At 42.7% G+C, this 18886-nt stretch overlaps 2 protein-coding genes across 2 annotated transcripts; one reads left to right on the forward strand and one right to left on the reverse strand.

The window, feature by feature from the left end:
• Positions 1-523: 523 nt before the first annotated feature.
• On the reverse strand, positions 524-7457 carry LOC118103472 (aspartyl aminopeptidase). Its single transcript, XM_035150460.2, has 15 exons — positions 7304-7457; positions 6787-6878; positions 5679-5767; positions 5478-5591; positions 5221-5346; positions 4946-5070; positions 4505-4589; positions 4065-4172; positions 3473-3550; positions 3142-3222; positions 2667-2827; positions 2446-2485; positions 2239-2340; positions 1409-1576; positions 524-799 (listed from the first exon to the last, which is right to left on the reverse strand). The coding sequence occupies exons 2-15, from the start codon at positions 6866-6868 to the stop codon at positions 749-751; spliced, it is 1410 nt and encodes a 469-aa protein (XP_035006351.2). The 5' UTR covers positions 6869-6878; positions 7304-7457; the 3' UTR covers positions 524-748.
• Positions 7458-10459: 3002 nt separating this feature from the next.
• On the forward strand, positions 10460-18783 carry desmb (desmin b). The gene is made up of 9 exons (XM_035150459.2): positions 10460-11083; positions 14161-14221; positions 14499-14594; positions 15116-15277; positions 15455-15580; positions 15681-15901; positions 16025-16068; positions 16438-16526; positions 17935-18783. The coding sequence occupies exons 1-9, from the start codon at positions 10509-10511 to the stop codon at positions 17974-17976; spliced, it is 1416 nt and encodes a 471-aa protein (XP_035006350.1). The 5' UTR covers positions 10460-10508; the 3' UTR covers positions 17977-18783.
• Positions 18784-18886: the final 103 nt, after the last annotated feature.

Below are 18886 nucleotides of genomic sequence, written 5' to 3' on the forward strand. Positions count from 1 at the left end.
TGAACAGAGACGAAGGCCTTTATCACCCCATTGTGAGGCTCTGTAATCAGTTTAGAGGACTTTCTTTTCATTCAGCTGCTTTCATGTTGCATACTCCTATGTTACCCGACTGCAGACATGGGGGATATTACATGAGTCAAATATTAATAATGTAAACGTGAGGAGGCAAAGGGATAGTAAATGAACACAGACACAAACCGGACAGAAAAGACTACATGACTGTGATATTGTTTTGCAGCGCAGTTGTTTTTGTCTTTATCCTCCTCGCTCGCTGCATTACGATGTGGCTCACGTGCATTCGAGGTCCGTCTCTTTCTGCCAAAAACCTGTCCGGACACTTGGCAGAGCGGCACATCTGGCTCCTCTCAGTGCTTTAATAAACCTGAGGAGGTGAAATTTAATTAGAGCAGCCATCTCCTTGCAGGACGGAGGCTTCTACATTCCCCATTATGTATTTGTCTTTGCTTGGTTTTGTCCGTAAAGGAAAGAAAGAACAGACAACACGAGGAAAGACACCGCAGTATTGTTTTCTTAACAACTTTATTCCATAAGAAAGATCGATAAGTGCTTTGCTTTGTAATTTTCCTTTCAGAATTACAGCTAGTTGGGTTTTGACGTGGAGGTGGATTTGCCATTTTCACCAAAAAAACAGCACCATTTTAATTTCAACACTCATGTGCATCAACATCTGTTGAAAAATGACATGTGATTACTTTTTTTCCTCATTCAATTATGATCCTCCCTGGTTCTAATCGACGACCAGTTTGCTCCTCACTCTGGGGAAATGCTGGAAGAAACCCTGCAGGGGGAAGCAGACAGGAAGTGGGTTCATTAAAAGATTTCAAAGTACAAATAATGGTAAATATGATAAATATCTGCAGAGGGTAAAAAAAAAATGAGTCAGTGAGTCATAAGCTGAATATTTTATGTCTTCGGTTACACAAAGCTAAGAGACCTGAGAGAAGATGTGAGAAAAATCTCCATCTGCAGAAAAACGTGTGATGAACAAGTGTCAGGAAGCACCAGCGACTCAGAAAATGGTAGAGGGAGTAAATCTGAGTAAAATCTGCGTTGGCTGCTGTTTATGTACATCTCATTATTTTATATTGCAATTCTAAACCCGCAGAATGGGTTAACATATGTTCTGCTTAATATCCATCATGAATCTCTGTGCTTCCGGGTCCCTGATCAATCTTAGAAGCTCACTGCGTTTGTGAGCATTTCTACCAGCACTCTCACGTTTATACTCCGGTTTCCCGAAGGAGACGTTAAAGGTGCAGTGTGCAGTTTCAAAAAGGGTTTTGTTTCCTTTCCCATGTTTCAAATCCTTGAGGTTCATTCAGCGGAATTTAAAAAAAAACCACGGCTCTATTGGGCTGGTATTGGTATAAAAGGTGCGTTTGTTTACCTCAAAGAGGACGATGCTCTGCAGGACACTGGAGGTGCAGCACATCTCCCTGATGGAGTGCATGGAGAGCTGCGGACCTCCGATGTCCACCACGGGGATGCCGAGGCGGGCGGCCAGGATGGGTCCGATGGTGGTTCCACACGGGCTGTCGTTACGGACCATCACGTCCTGCAGAGGAACAGGGGGTCATATCTCAAACGGTTTGCGAAGGATAAGAAACACAGGTAGCATCTGTTCCCCCGAGTGGCCTCTAGGGGGCAACACTGTGACGATTTCTTAATGCATCACTGCTGCCGTTTTCATGTTCACGTTAGTTCTCGTCTCCATCTTAGAGGTAATTTAGAGGCTTTGATTGTAGGATGTAATGTTTGTGTCACTGAGCTTTTGTCTTGTCTCTATTTCCATCCTTTCCCTTTTTCGTGCTCTGTGCAGTAATGTCACCGCTTTGCTGATGAATTATCTGTATTTTCTATGATTAGATATTTTGAATTGATTACAAATTTGTGTTCTTTTCAATCAATTAAATTCCACATCTCAAAATGAATCGGTTCTATAATTATATTATATGAGTTTGTAACCCTATAAATTAAATATGATCTTCCATCATCTGTGCAGTCCCATTATTTTCTTATAATTCATGTCAGTAAGCTGCCATGGCTTTTGTCCCCGAGTCTTCATTTCACACATCGTTCTTTTCCTCTCTGTGTCGTCCTGGAGCCATCCGACACGTTGCTAGGAGATTTGCTGTCGAGTGTCTTGAGACACACAAAGAAATGAAAAGCTGCTTGGCCTCCATCTACGAACAATGCATCGACACAAACGCACGGTACCTGCAGAGGCACATCCACGCAGCTGGCGATCTCTCGAATGACGGAGGCGGTCACGGCCGTGCTGGCGTAGCGCTGATTGCTGTTAAACTTGATCACTGGGCCCTGAAAGAAAAATTATATATACACTATACTATACAATTTTTTATATCATGTGGTCATTAAGCACAATTTCAGGATTTAAAAGCACTCATTCATAGATCTATTTACCTTGTGGAAAGCTGGTCGGTGGTTCTCCTCATGCTTCTCCCTGAGAGGAAATTGCTTTAATTAAAACCAACCAAGTGAGATTGACTGCACTCTCCCTACAGCTGATGAGACCTTATGTACAATGATGTATGGAAATTCATCTTTTCAAAAATGTTTTCGCCAAAGTACGATGTGCGATTGTGATCTGGTTTCAACAGCTCTGTTGTCATGCGGATACTGACGGGTAGTTGGGGTGCACGGCGTGTGCCATGTCCGCGCTGATCATGAAAGAGAGCGGCGCCGCCTGCTGGAAAGCGGTGAGGTTGGAGGGGGAGGAGGCGAGGCGGCTGAGGACGAGCTCCGTCAGGTTGGACTGAGCACCCTGAGCGCTCTCTGACCCCACCTACAGGGAACACACAATAAGACATCGCTGAAACTAAAGTTTTGTGAAGCGCTCCCACGCTCATTATTGATTCATCTATTGATCCTTTTTACTGTTTAAGCCACAAAATGCCTTAAAGTGTAAAAACACGTCTGTGAGATATTCTGCACTTTTGCCTGCTGAGTATGTGAGAAAAACCAAAGGCAACAGCTGTTTGGCAGACACTGAACACAACACGCTAAGGACCAGCTGTCACGATTCTTGTCAAATAAATTAAGCAGATCTCCCACATTGGTTCAGTTTCCCATCTTTGATAGGCCTCTGTCAGCACTCACCTCCTCGTTGTCGTATAGAGTGATCATGCGGATGTTGGTCTCTTTGGACAGAGAGTCAACAGAGCAGGACTGCATCAGCCCCTGAGAGAGAAAACAGACAGAATTGCAGTGTGAAAAGAGGAGAAATATTAATAAGGTGCCACTCTGTGATTAAGTTCTTTAAAAAAAAAAAAATCTGTTAAACGATGGCAAATAAACTGGAAAGTAGAAATAAATGTGTTAGAAAGCATCATAAGAGTAAAGACACTAAATATAATATTTTTTAAAAGATGCAAATATTTCTGATATCTGGCTGCAGATGATTTGTGGACGTGTGGGAGTGGAGTGTGACCTGCAGGGCGCAGTAGCAGCTGTGAAGGTTGTCCAGACGAGGAGAGTAAATGAACTCCTCGTACACGCCTCCCAGAGCCTAGACAAGAGAAAAAGAAAAGAAAACACAAAAGAACATATAAGTAGTTTGATTGGCTGAAAACATGGGACCACAACATAATTGGTAATAACGCAGTAAAATCAGCAAGTTACTTTTGTTTTGTGTTTATTTTCTGCTATTTGTGCAGCTGAACCTCTTAATTTCTCTCTATGATCATCAATGATGGTCGTATTCCACTTAGGAATAGGTAAAAAATGTGTTAAATACTTTAACTCGGTAATTTAACAGCGGACTAAAATAAAAACAGCTTTCATAGATGGTACAGCATAATAAAATGTGTTTTTTTAAATCTTTATTGCTGAAAGAAAAACTAAATACACTACTTGGCAACCAGGTTAATAAAATATTAACATATAATTTTCCTTGATTCTGTGCCAGCGTTTTTAAAAAATCATGAGTTTCTGCTGATTGCCTGAGAGCCCTGTTGCTTTAGGGTGAAAAACAGGATTATTAGAAGTGACAGGAGTCAATGGTTCACTTGCTGGAGACTCACCCCAGGCTGAGTGTCTGCCAGACAGAGCTCAAAGTCCAGGAGGGCGTCGGGCTGGACACCCAGCTCCGAGCACAGCACCTTCACCAGCACCGGGTGATGCTTCTCTGCCTGAGGAGGGACGGGGATACAACATTTTGTCTTTCATTTTCATTTGCTTCTTCCATTTATTCACTTCATATGACGATTGTTCTTGTTCATTTTCAAAAATGTGTTTATATCTTTTGAATGGGCAACTCTAAAGCTACGAACACTAAAGCAAATCTGACATAAAACACCCGTAATTTCATTTGAAATATCCTGGACTTACAAGGCCAATGTTCTTATGGGAAGACATTTAAAAAAAAGCGACAATATTCTTGGCTTGACTCCTGACAAGCGATTTAATGTTTCTCTGTATTTAAATGCCGCGATATCAGATGTGTGTGACCTGCTGGTTTTACCGTGGTGACAGCAGAGGAAGCGTCTCCAGAGGAGGCAGAACCCGTCTCCAGCTCCTCCTGGACAGCAGTGGCGATGATGGGCACACTAGGACAGAAACGCATTAAAGCACACATTATCATTTTGGCCCCGAACACCGCAGTCAAACGGAGCTATAAAACTAGTTTTACTTGAAGTGAACAAAATAACAAATAGATTCTGTGTCAAATGTGAGGAAAAACATCAGATACAACCACAATAGAGAAAACATATATTCTAAATTCATTATTTTTTGATGGAAAGATCAGTTTTTCCTTCTTAAAGCTCATTTGAAACTCAACCTCACTGTTTTAATAACCAGTTTGGTCGTCATGTTTTTATTCTTGTCATTTCCCTCATGGTTCTCAATCCATCAAATGTAATATTCTTGAATAAAGCCCCTAGTACTGTGTGTTGCTACTGACAGGTGGTTCTCTTTGTTGGGGCCAAAGGAGTCGTTGATGTCCCGCTGCAGGTGGATGGCCAGGTGAGGGATCCTGAGCAGAGGCTTGGAGACGTGGACCAGCCGGCTGACCAGCTTGTCTCCGCTCTGCAAGAGGAGGAGAGGACGAGGGGGGTGGAATCCATCAGCTCTGATCGCGAAATAACACCTAATATCTGTTGTTTCTTATAATAACGTATTAAAGGAGTCTCATACAGAAATAGTCCGAACAATAATACAAAATGATGATACTGGTACCTTGACCATGACGCGGCCTGCGACGGTCAGGTCACGGTCAAACCAGGTGTTCCAGATGCCACCGCCGTAACACTCCACCCCGACCTGCAGACAGCCATTCTTCGTCTTCTTAGACCTCGTCTTCACCTGAGGCAAAAGAAAAGTAGAAACTCAAATAACACCCAATTCACTCAACTGCTGAGTGCTTTCTAGGGATGTTAAAAGAAAGGTTAAAAGGCAGATTGTGATTGGACAGGTACATGTGTGTGGGCTCTCACCCTGAGACAGGGGCTGTCTGTGTGGGCTCCGATCATAGAGAAGCCATTTCCTGGCAGGTAGAGTCCGCCCACAGCGAAGGCGATGAGGCTGGAGAAGTTCCTGGACAAAAAATACTGCAGAGGCAAAAAATATTGAAGGTCAAAAATGGCTCAAACTGACCAGCTCATGACTCTTGTTGAACATGATGAACTCTGACTCACCTTGCTGGCCGGTTTGATGTCCCACTGCTCCGACTCCTTCAGCTCGATGAATCCCGCTGCCAACAAACGTCGCTTGCATTCTTCTACCACTGCAGGGAGGGAGCGGAAAAGGAAAAATAATGCTCCATCTTCCTATTGGTGACTGTTCACTACTGCACTGAAGTTGATTGGGTTTCATAAGCGTTTAGAATTTGTTTTACCAGTCTGGCTATGTGGCATTAAAAAGCTATTTAACCCTGTTGATATTTTTTCATAACTTTTCAGCTTTTCTACTGACGAGATCTGGAGCCTGCTTGAGACCATTTATAAATGACTTATGTATCAAGTCAATTTGTATTGCTCTTATTGTCTGGATGCCAAAAGGTCAGAGTGCAAGGTGAGAGGCAAGATATTATGAAACATCTGCAGAAGCTTTATCTTATCAGGAACTCAAAGACGTCTGTTGAACCGAACAGCGTCTCGACTTGGACCCTTTTTAACGCTGACGCATGCACATCTCGTCGTTTTCACATTACAGGAGAGAGGACTTCAGATCTCACAGCTGGGAGGGGATCGCTGGCTTTCTTATCGAACACATCTAGAACTTTACCTCATCTGTTGATCTCAAAAACTCTGACAGAATTTAAGAAACAGAGGAAAATGTGTGTAAATCCACAGCTTCAATATCAAAGTTATAAAATGTGACACCATTAAATTTGCCAGCAGTAGTTTAGGTTTAAAAACTTTGATGTGTCACATATTCTGAGGTCTAAAGTAAATTACACTATTTACTCAAATACTGCACGAAGGTATTATTTAAACTGAACCTTTAACTTTGTATTAACTATTTCTATTATGGAAATACTTCATAACTCTAATTACATTGTTACTGTATTTAATTCAAGAACCTCAATTCTATAATGATATACGTCAACACTGGAATATTAAATTAGAGTACATAGTGTAATCGGGGGGGTTTTCTGTTTAAGGAATAAAACGTACTAGTTCAAATGCATTGAAATCAGGACAAAAAATGTATGTAACCCTTTAAATGCACGAGTACATGTGAGGTTTCTTGAGAAGAATCCTGCAAAATCGAAGGCTAAATCCGCAGTTTTTCGGATTTTACCGTGATATGGAGACGGCCCCTTGTTGACAAACTGCAGGAACTCTTTGGCAGCGGTCTGCACGGCTTCCTTTGAGAGCTTCATGGTCCACAAACTGAGAGAAAGTCGAGAAATAAAAACACAAAAAGGTGAGAAGATGATCAAGAATGAGACAGCAACACTAGCAGCTTCCGGCCACTAGTTCCAACGTCGGACACTGAGCATAATCTGAAGCTTCCTTTGCACTTTCAGAGAATACAGACACGTGTACAAATCGAGGTATTGAGAATATAATAAATATCACACAAATTGTAATATTAAAAAAACTTTTAAACTCTATTTTAAACACTTCATTGCCACCCGGGGTGTGCACATGTCTGATAAAGGAAGCACCCGTCTGTTAGCTTTGCTAGCTTCTTGCCTCTTCTTCGCTCCCGCTTCTGTGCTGGCCAGAGTCAATGCAGATCTCAGTGAGGGAGCAACACGTCCATATACCACAGCTACAATAGCAATAAAAAAATCGATTTTTATGGCACTTACCTGCAAATGTTAATAATAGTTCCAAAGTCTGACTCCGCCACAGAGCAACAAAACGGTGCGGATCAGCTGAAGGCAGCTGACACACTGTTTTTCCACAAGCACGGCCACAGGGACATCTAGCGGCCAGGAGGTGCACTACAGCATTATAATTATTTCACATGCCATTACAAAATTATTGACTTAAACAACTTTATACAATTTTCCCCTGTTACATTATAAGTTCACACGTCATTGTTCTAATGATATTTAAGGAAAGATGTAAAAAAAAAAAGGGGGGTATTTGAAATATATTCAATATTCACTGGAGGGAGCAAAAAAAATAGAATCTTAAAGCAAAAATTTGCATTTATCAATGAAGTTCACACTGTTCTCTTTCTCACTAGCTCGTGGTAGTTTACTGTCAACCCCACCTTGTCACCATTTATCATTGTATCGCTATACAGGAACTGACCTTATATAGTCCTGAGCCGCGAGGGAGGAGGGTGGGAGGAAGAAGCAGGGGGCGAAAAAGAGAGGGTGGGAGAGAACGAGGAGGAGTGTCAGGAAATGATGAAGAGGGGTTTACTTCAGCTGTCAGCTCGTGTCGTCTCCCATGCTGTTGAGGAAGCCCAGGGGGATAAACACACACACACACACACTGACACATGGATTCAGACTCTATTAATAGACATGACAGCAACAGGCTGCAGCGGAGGAGCAGCAGCAGTGGGAGTGTTAAAGATATTTAGATCACACTGTATTTCTCTAAAATACTCAAATCTTCATCCTGGATGTTGAGTTTGATGACCAGCTATTCTTCTTCTCTGGCCGTGTTGCATCTTTGTCCCGGTCGCTTTGCCCCACATAGAATAAGACAGTGGACTCAGTACGTCACTCAGCTCATGGTGCAGGCCTACGTGGTCCAGAAGGTAGCAGCACGTCTGGTTTTCCAACCCCCTAAAGGGCACATGTCACTCCGCTGCTCATCAACCTCCAGTGGTCTGCCACAATCAAATTGAAGTTACTAAAACACGCGCCTGTCTGCAACCATCTACTTGAACTCAATCATACAGGCTTACTCTCTTATGTAGCCACTCAAAACCACAACCCAGAATATTCTCAATTTTTGGTTCCCCACTGGTGGAACAACCATCACCACGTCTACCGAACATTGTCAGAGCAGGGGCGTTACTCCGAATCTTCAAGAAGGTCTTATGAGAGCACTTCCTCTTCCAACACCTCTAACACAACTTATTACCCTCTTATTTCTGTGCACATGTGACACAGTGTGCATGGAGTCAAATCACAACCAAAATGTTACTGGGTTAAGTTTTAAGGACCAAAAAGATGCAGGACAAATGCAGGTAGGTGCAGTGATAAGTATTTAATAATACAGGCTTACTGATTCTCTGGGGCAGAAAAATCACAAGAATGGGAAAACAGAAAGACAGGAAACACAAAAGAAAGGTGAGAGATACCAGGCAGAGGTTGTGGGACTGGAGGATGGGACTGAGAATCATGACAATCATCACAACTGGGGCCAAACAGGGACATTAGGGCCGACAGTCCAAGTGCAGGACGGGGACTGAGCAGGACATCTCAGGAGGATGACCCAGAGGCAGTGCAGCCTGGCTGAGACATTCTGGAGGAGGCCTGGGTGTCTCCTGATGCTGAGGTCTGGGCTTGATGCTGGGAACAAGGGGCTTAACCTGGGATGAGTAGCTAGGAAGCAGGGGCTCAGGATCGGCAGCTGGGAGGGTCAACGTCTCTGTCCCTCCAGGGCTGAATCTGAAGGACCGTCAGCCAATGTGCAAGCAGACCTGAAAACTGTGAATCCAACGGTGGCTGTCTGGAAAACTGACTGGAGATTAACAGAGGCTGGTCCTAGACTAAGAAACAGGCTTAAAGAGGCTGGTGGTTTCCTGGATGAAGAACTGGCAATTAAAAGACTCAGACACAGACTAGAGGCTAATGATCAATTAAGCAGAAGAAAAAAGTGTACATATTTTTTTAATCAATCAAATTTTTTACATTTTAATAAAAAATAAAAAAATCATTTTAAAATAAACCCAAGAATGAAGGTGACCCCACCAGTAGATGTTATCAAACCAGTGTTAAATTGTTTGTTCCCCCCTTTTTAACATATTGTCAACATATTTGACCCCAGTGTGACATCACCGGAGGGAACCCTCCCATTCACAGTGACACCTCCTAATGAGCTCATCATTAATGGCACATATTGTTTGGGAATGTGGGTTCTGTGGGAAGGAGCGTCTGCAGGCACATGCTGTCCCCCTCCGTTTCTCAGGAGGGGATAGATTTCCTTTTTAAGGCAGGTTTGTCTTCGTCCCCCTCTCGGGCGCCGTCATTAACAACCTGCACTGCCTCACCATGTGAGGACGACGCAGAGAATTGAAAGCCACCGTCCTCGCTTCCACACATTGTTATGTCGTGAGATCACAAGAGGAGGGAGAAGATGATTTTTCTCATGGACGTGTGCGTACAGGGTGATATAACTAGTCCTCGGAACTCAAGGTTTAGAGAAGAGGTTTGGCATCGTCTTCAGAGATGACTCATCAGAGTGGTTTCTGACGTTTTCACCTCTATGACTGAGGTTTGGCCAAAGTCCAGGAAAATATAAAGTTTGACTGTCACTGTCAAAGAGTTTTCATCCACTTGAACCTCTTCGTCAAGCCAAAATTCTAATAAAACAAAACCTGGTTCGGCCTTTTTTTGGTTCCACACAGATGTTGTAAGTGTGGATTTTATGACCTTTGCCAAGGAGGTTTTTTAAATTTTACTCGATTTGAGAATGGCTCATGATTAAAAACATCTGGATCCAGTTAATTTGAATGCGGTTTCATTGAGAGCCTTGACGGAGGTATGCATTCTCTTACTGCCATTCTAGTTGGGATTGGACGTAGAAAAAAACAAACATTGAATGTAATCTAGGGTATGGTAGAATTGTCCAAAAGGGAAAATGAAGAGAGTGCAACGAAAAGAGGGGGGGGAAAGGGTGCAGGAAGTATAGAGAAAAGAAAGGTGACGGATAGAAAAAGTTAGGTAATAAAAAATGAGAGAGAGAAACAAAGACCTGACAGACAAAGAGAAGGAGGAGGGGGTGAAAAGTGAGGGAGGGGGTAACTACAAATAGCTGGGGGCAGCTGCTTCTTCTTCAGTGCTCTTCTCTGCTGCAGCCCTCACCAGGCCCAACGCGTCCTCCAACATGGCCTCCTACAGTTCCTCCGCCCAAACCGCCTCCTCCTACCGCCGCACCTTCGGCCAAGGCACCTACGCCTCACCCTCCCTCAACCGCTCATTTCTGGGCCACAGCGGTGGTGCCGGGGGCCATGCCACCTCAAGGGTCTACGAGGTGACCCGGAACAAGTCGGTGCCCGCTTACCGCGTCTCCTCCAGCTACTATGGCGGGCCGGTGTCAGCATCAAGGGCCTCCATGGCACGCTCCCACGCAGGCATGGGCGAGACGCTGGACTTCAGCCTGGCCGACGCCCTTAACCAGGAGTTCCTGACCACGCGGACCAACGAGAAGGTCGAGCTGCAGCACCTGAACGACCGCTTCGCCAGCTACATCGAGAAGGTGCGCTTCCTGGAGCAGCAGAACCAGGCGCTGGCGGTGGAGGTGGAGCGCCTGCGCGGTCGCGAGCCAACGCGCATCGCCGACCTGTACGAGGAGGAGATGAGCGAGCTGAGGAGGCAGGTGGAGATGATGACCAATCAGAGGTCTCGCGTGGAGGTGGAGCGGGACAACCTGGTCGATGACCTGGACAAGCTCAAACTCAGGTGGGAGGGGCAAGTAGGGGGGTGTGTGTTTCTTTAAGAAGAGTTGTGTACTCAGTTTTGTTACCAGTAGACCTCATGGGGACCAGAGCTCAGTTCTAATGAGGCAAAACAAAGGCATGAATTGGTCAGGGTGAGGGTTTTGGTTAGGCTGTCAATGAATGGAAGTCAATGGATGATGCATGTGTTGCAAGGTCACCAGTGTGTGCAAGAAAGTGTGTGGATGCTGTTGTGTCAATGCAACTTCTGCAGCCATATGCATGTGTGTTTGGTCCAGGTATTACTTATGTTGTGGGGACCTAAATCTGTTTACAGAGTCACACTATGGGGACTTGTCTTCCTTATGGGGACAAAAAGGAAGTCCCCATAAGGGAAATCATGAAACTCTAAGGTGAAGACATGTTTTAAGGTTAGTTTTAGGTTTAGATGTAGGTTAGGTGTAAGTTTAGGGTAAGGTTAAGGGTTGGGATTGGGCAAGTTACAGTTAGAGGTTAGAGTAAGTCTCCAGTTCTCCAGTAAATCAATGCAAGTCAATGGAATGTGCGTGTGTTAAAAGGGGAGAGAAAGTGAAACAGTTCAAAACAAATCCTGAACAAGCAAACCTGGAAATATCCCTCTGCATCTCTGCTGATTCACACTTACCACATGAGGGTGAAGACGTACGGAGGGGTGGGTGGATGAATGTGGTGACACACAAACGTGTGTGTAATATCATGTCTGCTCCGTGTGGGAGATGAGTGAGTCTCAGCTGGAGGTGTTGCCTCCTGTTTGTAGTGGTTACGCAAAGTATTTTAAAACCCTGATGACAGATTTCGTTTTTTAAAGGAGGCATGACAGGGGTGTTTGCAGGGTTTTGTGCATTTTACAAATAAAATGCAGAAAAGGGTTGTTTTCCAGAGGGATTATTGTGGCGATTATTGATATGTAGCAGGTCTATGAACTTTAATATGAACTTCAGAGGCTGTTGGCTGATTCAGTATTCATGGGAGGGCATTGGAGGTAGACACATTTATAGTCCTTTAAACTTAAAAACTTACTTTTTAGCTTATGAATTTCTTCTTCTACACACAGCGTGCTACTGTGGGTCCTACATTTGAGTTTGAATTGAGTTGTTATTTTCAGGAAAAAGACATAAAAATAATTCCTACATCATAAGAAAATTGTGGATGACTCATTGTTGTGCAATGCATGGGAGGTGAAATTAAACAAGCTGAGGTTTAACTCGCCCACTGTGGGTGATAAAAATAACTAGACATAATATAAACGACAGCGTTCAATTTTAATTTGAGAGAGACGCATTTAAAAAAAAAAGAAAATAGATTACACTGACTTGTTTTGGAGCGTGACAGCAGAAGCAAAGAGGCGTCGGGACTGTTTTGTAATGAGCGTTTCTGAGTTTGTGAGGCAGCTGGATTTAAAATCGTGGGTAGAAAACAACTCAGGAGTTAATTAATTAAGACCATCAAAAATATACATTATCCTATATGCAACACTGCACATATATGCACATAATGAAAATGTCTGCGATGAAATGAGGAATAAGACATAAATGAATAAATGTGTTTAAAACACAACTTTACAGTGAGATTTATAAAGCTGTTATAATTTCCCCCCATTTTGATTAGTTGTTACATGTTTCATGTAAATAAACTAGCAGTACTACTACTACTACTATAAATAATACACTGGTAATATACCTCTCTGCATATTTACTGAGTTTTTCTACTTGCTGCAAGTTTTTTTTCCGGCAATACTTTAACCATATGGAGGCCCTGAATCCTCTTTTCATGTTTAATTTGCAGTAACACAATTCCTATACAACATGTATGCATATATCAAGTTGAAGTGTGTTGCTCCTACTAATCTTTTTACAGGAATATTGTATGTTTTTTTAAATGTGTTGCAGGATGTGAATTCTTTAGAAATTCTGCATCTATAAATATATCAGTGTTTAATAGCTTAAATTTAGACCTGACAAGGAACTTGAATTTGAAGCAGGTCTAAGATGATGCTGAGCGAGACACACGGTCGGATCTGTTCAGTCCAAAGACAGAAAAGTAAACGTGCGATTTGTTATCTGAAATATTACTAGTGTGTGTGTGTGTTACTGCACGAGTCTGACCAAAGTTAGACCTCATTACACTCACTCACTCACACACACACACACACACACATGTTTACACTGTCCTCTTCTATAAAAGGAGAGGAAAGTCCTCAGACATATCTGAGGGATCTCTAATCATCTGTCTTTTCTCTTTCTCTCTCTGTGGTTTACATTTGAAAGTGTCACTTTTATAAGGATGCGGAGGGAAGACAGAGCTACTGCGATTCCAATAAAATCTAAAACATTCACTGGCAGTTCCCTCATGTGGGATTAACACAGTTTTCACTTAAATAAATAAAAAATAAAACGTAGCTGCTGCTTTATCTTCTTTTACTGCTGTCGGGATTTTGTGCAGAGGTTGTTTTATTCTCTCACGTTAAATGCAGTGGCTGCACTTCTGATTTAAAGATGCTTTTTGTGGTGTAACAACATGAAATGAGCACTTAAGAGGATTACAATAGCATCTGGTTTTGCTTGGGAGCTTTTGTTACATGAATAAAAAGCGCTGTTGGCTTTTGTCTGTTGCATTTCTGTCCAGATGTTTTACAGGAAAATTCCAAATATATCTGAAGAAGCATTGGTAATGAACTGTAAATGGGAATCTGGACTGTAGCTACAACTGGTCACAGCGAGGTCATCTTACTAAACATGGTGGTGTTTTTCAGGATAATTCCAGTATGTTAATGACATATATGTGTCAAGATGTATATTAGGATATGATTTAGGCCCCAAAAACGATTCCAAATTTAAAATATCCCGTAAAGGACAAGGTCATTTCAGAGGAATTTCCCTGAAAGAGCTGCTCCATGGAAATGGATGCTATAGGAAAATGTTTCTAAACATCTAACTTAAATAAATTATGAAAAATACAAGCATCTTGGGAGGAGACGGAGGCACTTTCCCTCAGCCACTGATGGTGATCAGTGAATTATTGATCTAATCTTGCTCTCTCACCCGTCTCCATCACCTCCTCCAGACTCCAGGAGGAGATGCTCCAGAAAGAGGACGCAGAAAACAACCTGGCTGCTTTCAGAGCGGTGAGTCCTGAGAAGAAGTCCTAAACAAGGCTCTTCACTCTTCATTTTTTCTATCAATTCTACATGTAAAATGTAATCATTAAAATACAATTTGATCAATATATTTTATTGTACATTGAGGTTAAGAGGGTAACTTAAAAAGGCAAACCAGCAATGATACTATTTACCTGGCAAATACCAGACTATCTGGCACATGATTAAAACAGGAGAAGATGTAAGTATTTGGATTGTTCAGTGACAACTGCAAACATGACTATGATTTACCAAACCTGCGCAGGATGTGGACGCTGCCACTCTGGCTCGTCTGGATCTGGAGAGACGCATCGAGACGCTGCAGGAGGAGATCGCCTTCCTCAAGAAGATCCACGAAGAGGTTCCCTTTTATTTTCTGTCATCATTTAGAGGCACAGATTATTATTTGATGGAACTAATTAAATATTTTACCAATGAAATTGAAGAAACAAGACAACGTGGAGTTCATTTGTAGGAAATGTGTCAGTGACCTTGAGACGTTTGTTAGCATCTGTAGTTTCATTTGACTCTGTGTGTGTGTGTGTGTGTGTGTGTGTGTGTGTGTGTGTGTGTGTGTGTGTGTGTGTGTGTGTGTGTGTGTGTGTGTGAGATGAAGAACAAGGGGATTGACAAAGTATACAGTTTCACAAAGCATGCGCAAAGCTGAAATCTCCCACAGCAGATGTAGGCCTAAAATAAGCATTGTGTGTATTGATAGGAAAGTGATGGCTACATGATGCCAAAGTGGAGTTGGGAGGTTGCTCGCTACCATTCTCCCAATTTAGTCACACACTCTGACCCCATAACCCCCTCTTGACCTCCCCTTCCCTCCTCCTCCTCTTCCTCTTCCTCCTCCTCCTCCTCCTCCTCCTCCTCCTGCAGGAGATCCGCGAGCTGCAGACCCAGATGCAGGAAACCCAGGTCCAAATCCAGATGGACATGTCCAAACCAGACCTGACGGCGGCACTGAGGGACATCAGAGCACAGTACGAAGGCATCGCCGCCAAGAACATCTCAGAGGCCGAGGACTGGTATAAGTCCAAGGTGAGAGAGAGAGACAGATGTTTTATTGTGGTTTGCCCCAGATGTTTCAATTTCTCTTTATCGATTCAGTTTTGTGCCTGATTGCAAACCCCGTCTTTGCTTTTTGACATTGAACAACTCGGCTCTGAGCTGGGAACACTGGTCATGAACTTTGACCTTTGACCTTTGGCCCTGAAGGTGTCTGACCTGAACCAGGCGGTGAGTAAGAACAACGATGCACTGAAGACGGCCCGTCAGGAGACCATGGAGTTCAGACACCAGATCCAATCCTACACCTGTGAGATCGACTCACTCAAAGGCACCGTACGTCCCCCATCTCTCTCTCACACACACATACACACACACACACACATAAACACACACACACAAAGTAAAGATCGACCTCTTCTCACCACCAATCCAGAACGAGTCCCTGATGAGGCAGATGAGGGACATGGAGGAGCGTCACGAACGCGATGCCGGCGGCTTCCAGGACAACATCGCCCGGCTGGAGGCGGAGATCGCCAACATGAAGGACGAGATGGCGCGCCACCTCCGCGAGTACCAGGACCTGCTCAACATCAAGATGGCGCTGGATGTGGAGATCGCCACCTACAGGAAGCTGCTGGAAGGAGAGGAGAGCAGGTGATGCAGGTTTTTTACAGAAAATTCAAATTTTTATTGGTTGGAAAATAATTAAAAGGTGAGTCTAAAATTTACGTCACATTTTCAACATTCATGACAATGCCTGTTTTTCCATCCCTGCAGAATTGCCTTGCCTGTGCAGAGCTACTCCACCCTGAGCTTCCGAGGTACGATCCCATCCACTGTTACCTGAACGCACCACTGTCTGACCAACATTTGAATAGATAGTAAAAACATCACGAGTGCATCAGAGGTAGAATTTGATTGATGTGAAAAATGCAAATTAAAAAGAAAAAACTTTGAATACGATTATTTACATAGAGAAGTTCAAATATAGTCTCATAACCAGGCTGCTTATAATACATCAAAATAACTTTTGCGATTTTAACTTGAGTTTTTTGATACTTATATATTAGAGGATTTCTCTGAAGTAACTTTGTGTAGTGTTCTTTTTGTAAAAAATAAGGATCTGGTAAATTTTTATATAAATAATAGAACTGATGATATTAACAATTACTTTTTTTCGGATTGTATAGAGACCAGCCCTGAACACCAGCCGCGGTCCACTGAGATGCATTCAAAGAAAACTGTTCTCATCAAGACCATCGAGACCCGAGATGGAGAGGTGGAGCATGCGCAGGCACACACACACACACACGCCTCATATTGACTTGTTTTATCAATTTGTTCTGATCCTAATGAACCACTGGGTTTACATCTACATTGATCTGTACTCAGACGGGGTCACTGCCCTCCAAATCGTCACCTCTTTTCCATTTGTCCTCATTAGGTACATTTGTTTTATAGTAAAGGTTGACATTATCTCAGAAAGTGGAAGATTGAAGAGCAGTTTCTAGACATTTTCAAGCAAATTCTAACATTTGGATTGAATCATCGGCTTTTAAAACGTATCTTTAAGGACTCAGCTTAGTGACACTGTGTCCTTTTTTTTATCATTTCATCCAGGAGGCATTTTGCAAGTGAACACACCGTTGAGCCAAAGTCTCGTGCAAATATCCCCGTCCCACCCGAGTGGAAAAACACTGCACCCACAGTTCCCTGGGAAAAAACACATTCCGGGCATGTTGTGACGAGCTGAGACTGCTATTTTATCAGCACAAAAAAATGGACACTGTTTTGCTTTGCCAACGTGCAGCTCTGCTGACTGTGCTGAATGATGGCCTGCTGTTATTTTTAAATCTCACCTCTTGCAAATGAAGAAAGAAAAACCCCAGAAGTTTCCATCCACATTTGAGTCCCAAACACTTTATTTTATTAGGACAAGAAACACACTGACATAAATCAACTTCATTTAATTTCTTTCTAAAAATGTGTGCCTCTTGTTCAGATAAGTGCTATCAAAAATCAGTTTTATTCTTAGTTTCTTCTTATCATTATCATTATTCAGACAAAAAATAAGGGAGGTTATGGGACTACAATAATAAATTACTAAAGATATTGGATAAAGCACAGGTATGACACATCCTCCATAGTGAATAAGCCATATCACCAGGATCTTGACACCAAAGTCACAAATATAGTAAATTAAAAGAGACAAAACAGAGAAAAGACTACAGGGAAAAGACCAAAAGTCTAATATATATATCACATACAATTTATAACATTAACAATCTCTAGATTCCTCTGAAGTGCGTCACTGAACTACAGCACACAACAAAACTACCTACAAACAAGTCTTTGGTTGTAAAAGATTTGTACAGTTCCTTTGAGATACACATAGTTGGTACTACATGCAACTGTAATATTATACTGTTTTTGCAGCTAGGATAAGAAAAAAAGATCCACATACCTGAAATGTTCCTGGAGCTGTTTCACCGCCATCAACATTTAGTTTAAATTTGTTCCACCTGTGAGCAGCAGGCGGCTCGCCGGGTTTCTTTGTGCAAGTGAACGCACCACACACTCAAGACCTGCTCAGACTTGGCGCATATTATGGATTATAAGGGATTTGCACGTCCCAATAAATCTGCTATTAAGATTGTCACTCTGACTGCTGTGTTTCCGCCTCGCAGGTCGTCAGCGAGTCGACGCAGCACCAGAAGGACATCATGTAACCATCTGCAGAACCGAAGAAGAGTGGAAACAAAAACAAAAAAATTCCGTCCCTCACTGAGATGGACAGATGAAGATAACAAAAAAAAAAAAGATGTGCAAATAAAACTATATGGAACAAGACTCTACCAAGTCATCAGAATGACATGTACTGTTGTTGTCTGAGAGTTAATTTAATATGTGAATTTAAACAGGTTGGTGGTATCATTAAGTTTATCAGGGGCTATTTATCTGTGCTTACTGGTATAGTTCAGCTGCATACATACATGTGTGGAGCTATACGGCTGCAAAGGCTGTGTGTTAACTGATACCTTTAATTTTGTAATAATCCACAATATATTAGACCTGTTGTTGACCTTGAAAGAAGAAAAACTAAGTTTGCTGCAGTAAAATCTGAAAAAAGGATTTTCACTTCATGTTTAATGTCACAGAAAATGTTTAATTTCACTGCAGACGAGTAAATCTTCTACTGCAGCATCTCAGTTTAACACCACTTTGGTCGTAAAAGTCTGCAGATAGATCGCCGTCCACATCAAAAAAACGCAGTTAAGTTCACCGATTCCTCTCTCTGCACACGATTCACCCTCTGGTTTCCTGTTTGTCAAGGTCAGAGTCACCGGTTTCGTCCAATCAGGAGCGTGATGAGAACGAGGTGGGCCGCATGTGCCTGTGTTCATCAAGGGGATGCAGGGAGGACAGATGAAAAAAAAAAGAGGAGGCGATGGAGGAGGAGATTAAAAGATGTCTGGAGATGGAGAGATAGAAAGGGGTGGTTGTGCGAGGTAGAAAAGAGTCAGATAAAGAGAGAGAGAGAGAGAGAGAGTGGGTGGAGGGGGGGGGGCTGTTAGCACGAGCCAACGTCCTCTTGTGACTTTCAAGTAATATTCGCTAATAAAGAAAAGTGGATTCCTG

This window comes from Hippoglossus stenolepis, chromosome 24, assembly GCF_022539355.2.
Source record: "Hippoglossus stenolepis isolate QCI-W04-F060 chromosome 24, HSTE1.2, whole genome shotgun sequence".
NCBI classification, from domain to species: Eukaryota; Metazoa; Chordata; class Actinopteri; order Pleuronectiformes; family Pleuronectidae; genus Hippoglossus; species Hippoglossus stenolepis.